Source organism: Glandiceps talaboti, chromosome 12, assembly GCF_964340395.1.
Source record: "Glandiceps talaboti chromosome 12, keGlaTala1.1, whole genome shotgun sequence".
NCBI lineage: Eukaryota > Metazoa > Hemichordata > Enteropneusta > Spengelidae > Glandiceps > Glandiceps talaboti.
Genome location: NC_135560.1, coordinates 21,000,446 through 21,008,167, shown reverse-complemented (window position 1 = coordinate 21,008,167; position 7,722 = coordinate 21,000,446). Strand labels below are relative to the sequence as shown.

At 36.6% G+C, this 7,722-nt stretch overlaps 1 protein-coding gene across 1 annotated transcript; it reads left to right on the top strand.

Annotated features, from left to right (window-relative positions):
- Window positions 1–407: 407 nt before the first annotated feature.
- Window positions 408–5,980, top strand: LOC144443096 (putative ammonium transporter 2). The gene is made up of 6 exons (XM_078132470.1): window positions 408–1,099; window positions 1,687–1,758; window positions 2,657–2,716; window positions 2,975–3,051; window positions 3,452–3,664; window positions 5,211–5,980. The coding sequence occupies exons 1-6, from the start codon at window positions 408–410 to the stop codon at window positions 5,978–5,980; spliced, it is 1,884 nt and encodes a 627-aa protein (XP_077988596.1).
- The last annotated feature ends 1,742 nt before the right edge of the window (window positions 5,981–7,722 follow it).

Sequence of the window (7,722 nt, the reverse complement as noted above, 5' to 3'; positions counted from 1 at the left end):
ACGTGATCTAAAGGTCCTCTGGGACAGCCTTTGTACCTGTTATCAATAATGGGGCTTTGTCGCTTTTATATATTTATCATATCCCTTCAGTTTGTAAACGCCTTTCTCTTGAAATAATTGTGTAACACAGATCTAATAACGACATATTGATCCAAGTTTGACGGGTTATATACATATATATTATAATATATACTATTATATAACATGTGATAATTAACTGATATCTACTTTAAAAATACTGTTGGGATTTGTCTAATTAATGAGATGTGAAAACAGTTGGAGCGAGACGGAAAGCGAAACAGGTTGTGTTATCCGACTGTTCACATTTGAGCTACGGTTACAGAAGCAAGTACAATGTATTAGACAATCCAGTTTTCTCGACTTGATCACGTCTTCAGGTGTGTAGAATGAATGCTGTTATGTCAAATCTCTCAAATTTTACTGAAGAAGAATTTAATCCAGCGGATTATGGTCATGGCGAACACTTCGTCTGGCGAGATGACGCAACTTGGATTTTAACCTGTGCTTTCATTATTTTCACGATGCAGTCAGGATTTGGACTTCTTGAGTCAGGATCTGTTTCGTCAAAAAATGAAGCCAACATTATGGTTAAAAATGCCATAGATGTCATATTTGGCGGACTGTCGTATTGGGCCTTTGGTTATGGTCTAAGCTTTGGGGTCGATAAATACAGCAATCCTTTCTGTGGTGTTGGTCACTTTTTCCTTGATGCAACGGATAAATACGTCGGGTCGCTATTTTCGAATTACTTTTTCCAAGCTTCCTTTGCTACAACGGCTACAACCATCGTTAGTGGTGCAATGGCTGAACGTACAAAACTCGAAGCCTATATTGTATTTTCATTCCTGAACACTTTTATCTACTGTATTCCTTGTCATTGGATTTGGGGAAAGAATGGATGGCTGAAACAACTGCGCGTTATTGATATCGCAGGAACGGGAGCCGTTCACCTGGTTGGAGGTACGACCGGATTGATTGCCACACTCATGTTGAAACCAAGACATGGACGTTTCGAGAAGGGCAAGAAATTCAGCATGGGAAATCCAACAAACGTTCTCCTTGGCATGTTTATGTTATGGTAAGGACTGCTTACAATAAAACGGCCGATAATATCATGTAGGCAAAATTATGTAATTACGTATTACAGCTTGTTTCATGTGCCATTTTGCTTTATGAATTTATAATTTAAAACAAACCCTCCGACATGCGCTGGCTAAGAACATGATGCTGACACAGTGACGTATTCAAAGTACAACCTAGAAAGATTTAACCCATGCTGCTTTACGAACTTAACATACATATAGCATTACAAAACTCAGACACGTGACTTCCAAGCACATGATGTCGATACACATAATGTATCCAAAGTACAACCTTGAAATATAATGAATTCGATAATTACTCGATAAGTTGGACGAACGTCTATTTTGTACCTCCATCCAATTTCCTATGTATCAAATTTACACATAATAATTATAGTAGTATCCCGTATTATCAAATGCAATCTTACGCAGGCAGGGTCGTTTTTTGAAAAAAAGAAAAAAAGAATTGAGGCCATCATGTTGACGTTCATACATGTATTCCACTATTTATCTATTGCTTTTACGTCTATGTTGAACAAGGACTAAACTAGTCTAAAAGTGATATCCCTTGTCCCAAATTTAGGTGGGGATGGCTTGGCTTTAACTGTGGAAGTTCGTATGGAATCACGGGAAATAAATGGATCTTGGCATCCAGGTAAGTCTGATATTTAACTGTGGAAGTTCGTATGGTATCACGGGAAATAAATGGATTTTGGCATCCAGGTATAAAGTGTAGTATGGGATGGGGGTGGGTGGGTGGGTTGGTGAGTGTGTGTGTGTGTGTGGGGGGGGGGGGGTTTCTTTCCTTCTGTTACATGTATTATTTTATTTCCAGTTTTATCTCGTGTAATGATTAAATGCAGATGACGGACTAAATAGCTAACCCTTTGATAGACAAAATGGGTAACTGTTGTATCTCCTCAATTTAAACATTAAGTTTACATGATGGAAAGAGACAACGTGTATTATGCTAAATATCAACCACCTAGTCCGCCCGCCCGCCCGTGCGTCCGTCAGTCAATCACCCACATAGTCAACCTTACCATCCGCTACGTAGCGGAGAGAAAAAATAAAACCAATTCAACCCCATATCTTGCACTAGATGGTCAACCCACCCACCCAACTAACTAACCAACCAACCAACTAACTAACCAACCAACCAACCAACCAACCAACCAACTATCGCTCTATTCAACAGTCATTCGGTCAGTCAGGCAATCAATCAATCAATCGATCAATCAATCAATCAATCAATTAATTAATACGATTATATCGTCATGTTTCAGAGAAGAATATTTTGCCGCTGCTCTCTCTGATCTGTATGCGTGGATGTTTGTTATTTGTTTTTAACTTCCTTGATCCCGTTTCTCTTAGCAACACGTTAACAGTCAGTCTCAGGCTACAGCTGTCGCATCATCCAGATCTTGTTATGGACTGTGATATACGGTTTCCAGTCGCTAAGCATAGCAATTTCTTTGTTAAGAAACATCATAATAAACTACACATCAAAAAAACTTTGAAAATGTAATACAGAGCCATATACTTATTTTCAGAGCGGCTGTAACCACTATAAACGCAGCTGTTGGAGGTGGAGCGATGGCTATTTTACTAAGGTAAGTGTGATGTCATTGTCTAAAGTTGGTTTTGAAAATACCTCTTCTTCCACTTAGCATTACATTTATTGCCTCAATAGAAACAACTTGAAATACCAAACCTTGCAAATATAGATTCATGTATTTGTCTCAATTCGATTCCACAGACATCCCTTTGTGTGATTTTCATTGTTCGAGATGTTTATGTAATTTTAGACAACGAGACTTCGTTTAGTAACTAACAAGTGACACAAAGTCATACATTTGCTTATTTTTCAGTTACGTGATGAAAAAACGCAAGTTTGACATCGGTTATTTGGTCGATGGCATACTTGGTGCGCTTGTTTCAGTGACAGGTAATTTGTATGAAAACTCATATCTAACAATTACAAGGTGAAAGTCAGACTGGAATCAGTCCCCTGGGGCAATATCTAATAATCATAAATAATCTCCATACATTAAGATAGTATAGTATACTTTTTAGCCGGCACACATATTCGTATTCACCCAAGCTATTTCGGACTATGACCTCGCTGTAACACACATATGGATAAAGACAACATTAAATGTGTTAAATTTTAGAGGACTCATATTAACTTAAGTAGGTATAAGTAAGAGTTGCAAATGTAATCGGTGCTTGATAACTACACCACACATGCACATTCCTATTAATATTTCGATAAAGCAACTTCAAAAACCAGGTTCTTCCCACATTTATTTGAAAAGCAACCATGATTATAATGTCTTCTATCACAGCCATATGTGCATATGCAAGTCTCTGGGCTGGCATGGCTATTGGTGTTATAGGAGCCACTATTTCTTGCCTTGGCTCAGAATTGATGCAGATATTAAAAGTTGATGACCCGGTTGGTGTGGTACCAGTTCATTTTCTGTCAGCTATATGGGGGATGTTGTCCGTTGGATTGTTCATCAAGAAAGATCCTTACGCACAAGCAAGTGATAGAAATGGTAAGTTCCTAAGCCCTTCTTTCTCTCTAGGTCTGTTTCGTTCTCATTCATTCATTCATTCATTCATTCATTCATTCATTCATTCATTCATTCATTCATTCATTCATTCAGTGTGTCTCTGTCTGTCAGTCTGTCTCTGTCTGCCTGCCTGCATGCTTGTCTGTCTGTCTGTCTGTCTGTCTGTCTGTCTGCCAGTCAGTCAGTCAGTCAGTCAGTCAGTCTGTCTGTCTGTCTGTCTGTCTGTCTGTCTGTCTGTCTGTTTGTCTGGCAGTGTGTCTTGAAAGTTATGAAGAAATCAATAACTGAAAAACTTTCAGAAATAATTGACGATACAAAATTAAAAGAAAGTAATGAAGAAATGATGTAACCATTGTCGAATTTCAAAATCAATTTAAATGTGTGAGTATATGTTTCTCTCTCCCTATGTCTCTCTCTGTCTCTGTCTGTCTGTCTGTCTGTCTGTCTGTCTGTCTGTCTGTCTGTCTTCTCTTTCTGCTTTAATAAGTCTAACAAGTTCATGCTTTAACACCAATTTTTTATTACAAATTCGGCCGCATACTCAAATTAAGATAAAAATTATGAAGACATTTTCAAAAATGTTTGACGCTACAAAATTAAAAGAGTCAATGAAGAAACTAACTTAATCAAAAGAGGAAACCCCATTGCTCTGAAGAATTAAATCTGATTTAAATTTGATTTAAAATTGAGCTATCGATATGAACGACAATTCAAACTGAATTTATATGTGGGGTATATTCATCAAAGCTAACGCACGTGTGTTGTATTGACGGGCATTTATATAGGAGTCGGGTGGTATGTCTTCTGATTTTCTGGCTGCAATCAATAGTTTATAATACAGATAATATCCCACATTTGTCAGTCACAATTTTATCATAAATGAACCATGTCTACCTGCTCTATTATACTGTCATCCCAATAAGTTTCTTGCAACAGCAAAATATTTTCCTTTTGGTCTCTACACCATTGACATATTTGCTGTCTCTTCTCTTTGCTCTTAGTCCTCTACAATTAATATATAAGCAGTGTAAATTGTGCATTACATAAGTATTACAGTAAGATCACATATGACTATTTTCCTACTTTGTTCGCTTTTTGTGATGTGTTTTCTTCTTCTTACTCTTATTATTGCTTTGCTGTGATCTCTTGACGATCGAGAGAAAAAGTGAATCTTCCAATTCGGAACCAGAGACGTCTTGCTCCGACAGAACTGATGTAGTCGACATATATGTAGATGTACTGATGTGTTTTCTTTTACTCTCTTTTAACTTGACTACATTTGGCAATTTAGACAGAAGTCGGATGTCAAAGCAGGTACTTGGCAGATGTAACGACATTTCTATACAGACATACTTCTTGTTGGTTGCTTGGTCTTTTAAAGTTTGGCTTTGAATAGTAGCATGTTGCCCCTGCTTGCAATAATAACACATTGGTGATTTAGAATGTGTCGGTCATTAAAAACACCCGATGTATATTGGCTGCCTAAGCTGGTCTCTCTCGTTTTAATATGTATTTCTTTCTTTCCAAGGTTTGTTCTATGGAGGTGGGGCGTACATTCTTGGTATACAGACGTTAGCAGTGGTTTCAATAATTATCTGGACGTCAGTATTATCCATTATTGTATTTGTATTAATAGACTTGACTATAGGGCTACGTTTACCACTTAATGAAGAATTGTTAGGATCGGACATAGTTGAACACGGACTTCATTCAAACATTTCGTACGATAAATCCTCACGCAATGCTAGCAAAGACAGTGATGAGATTCATACACAAAAAAAGAAACCACGAAAGTTCAGATTTGTAAATTTTGTAAAACCGAAGAAAAAGAGACGATCAAAGGAAAGAATGAATGCCAAACATCGTAACGTCTCCCGCATACATGGAAATTCAAGGCGAGTATGTGAATCCCGCACATCTAGTACACCCTTGGAAATAACTGACAACTTTACGAATTCGACAGCAAACGAGATATTTATCAGGGATGATACTGACAGTGATTACCAAGGAGATGCCGTAGCTGCTGTCTCGTTCATGAACCTGAGAAACGGCGGGTTTATAGATGACGACGGGGTTAGGTCTCCAAACACCGGAGTAGCACAGCCACAGAGTTGCTTAGAGAACTGCCCCGATAAGATGAACGATTGCCATGTCAATGCATTAGATAACTGTACATTGGCTATTGGCGAAGTAATGACTAAGCGAGTGTCAATTCCTAAGGAAATATGGGGAGAGAACCACTCAGTGAATATTATCAATTATAAAAAAGATGGGAAAGAAATAACATTGATTGTATAAGTTAGCTAACATGTTGGGTAGACATATGAAGTGAACAAAATTAAAGATAATGCGATAACGTGATATCATACACGTATATTAAGATTTTGATGTTTTCGAGGCTGTATGTAAATTTGTTGATGATAACAATACTCTCTACTACCTTAAATTTATGTTTAATATTCTTTTTTCCCCAAAGTCAAGGTATAGTAACATTATATGCGTAGAGAAGCGTCCCTGTAGTGGACAGTCACATGTCTTAAGATGTTACCCTCGCTATCACGGTGTATCGTTTCGAGTATGCATGGTTCAATTCCTTCGAGACTACTGACCAACCGTTTAGAAAGTGAAAGAGCTTGTCAAAGCGCACATGAACTTAAATTCATATTCATTTCCTATCGAATTAAACATTGATAAGTGTTTCAATGTCATATTACCTCTCAACTAACAGCTTTGGATTTTACAAAAAAAGTCGGATAGTGATTGTTCGTAACCATGGTAATACTGTATGAATTAATTTAAAAGGGAAAGTCATCACACATCACATATAGAAGGAAATACTTGTGTCCTGTCAATACAGTGTTCGAGATAGATATTTCCTCTCGAACAACAGAATGCTTTTTCTCGTATTGAATACATTTGATACTGTTGTTTATATTTGAATGCATCTTTACTGAGACAGAGCCAGAGATAGAGACATTTTTATAATATTATGTATAATATGTCAATCTATGAGTTATCAATATGTCAATGTTGGGAGTAATTATATGACAATCAAATTGTGTGAAAATGTTTCTTTTTGATTTTTGTTTATTTTTCCGTTTTTTAAAGCTAAGGTTCGACATATAGATAACTGTCCGAAATGATTTTATTTGAAAAGGAACTCTTATCTGATGATGATTTGAATATTCAAATTAATCATTGAAAGTAAATATTTATTGTAGGTACTATTTTATCAGCTGTTGTATATATTTACTTTTTTTATGTTATGTTCTCTCATTTTTTCTGGTGGAATAAAATTCAGTTCAATTCAATTCAATCCAATTTGGACTTCAATAATTGCTGAAGTGATATTGAAAATCTGTAAACAAATCATAGAGAGCTTGAACACAAGGTGCAATAATATGGTCTCTCTGTACAATTGGCAAATTGACTTCATTAATTATTAGTGAAAGAATCCTTATTTTCGGTTTTATAAGTTGAGCTATTTTTACTGAGCCCACAAGAATATAACCTATTCGCCATGCTCGAATAAAGTGTCCAATTCAATTTGCTTTTATTTCTTTTTGTGTTTCCGAACGTAAAGTTAATCCATTAAGAAAAGCAATTGCATGCACACAATGAGAACAGCTACAACGATTCTCAGTTTTTATTAAAGAAAGAATATTACACCCGGCATGAGTCAACATACGTACCCAATTTGAAATTACAATTCACACTATCGACATTGGGTTATTACTTAATAGGATAGTATTTTCTTACCAGGACAATTAATCTTATCGGCTTCTTTAATCTATAGGGAAGGTAGAATAAAGAGAGGATAAATGTGCAACCTGTACTCTTTAGAATGAGAAAATCACGTGAGATCACATAAGCCTATATTAGCATTCTTTGTGTGATGACACAATGCAATGGTATTTACTCTAACATTTGAAAAACACCAGGCCACTTTCTTTTGTCTTGATAGAGAGAGAGAGAGAGAGAGAGAGAGAGAGAGAGAGAGAGAGAGAGAGAGAGAGAGAGAGAGAGAGAGAGAGAGAGAG

Coding starts and splice junctions, on each gene's coding strand:
- LOC144443096 (XM_078132470.1), top strand. CDS start 408: ATGAATGCTGTTATGTCAAATCTCTCAAATTTTACTGAAGAAGAATTT. Junction 1,759..2,656: donor AAATGGATCTTGGCATCCAG/GTAAGTCTGATA, acceptor ACTTATTTTCAG/AGCGGCTGTAACCACTATAA. Junction 2,717..2,974: donor GCGATGGCTATTTTACTAAG/GTAAGTGTGATG, acceptor CTTATTTTTCAG/TTACGTGATGAAAAAACGCA.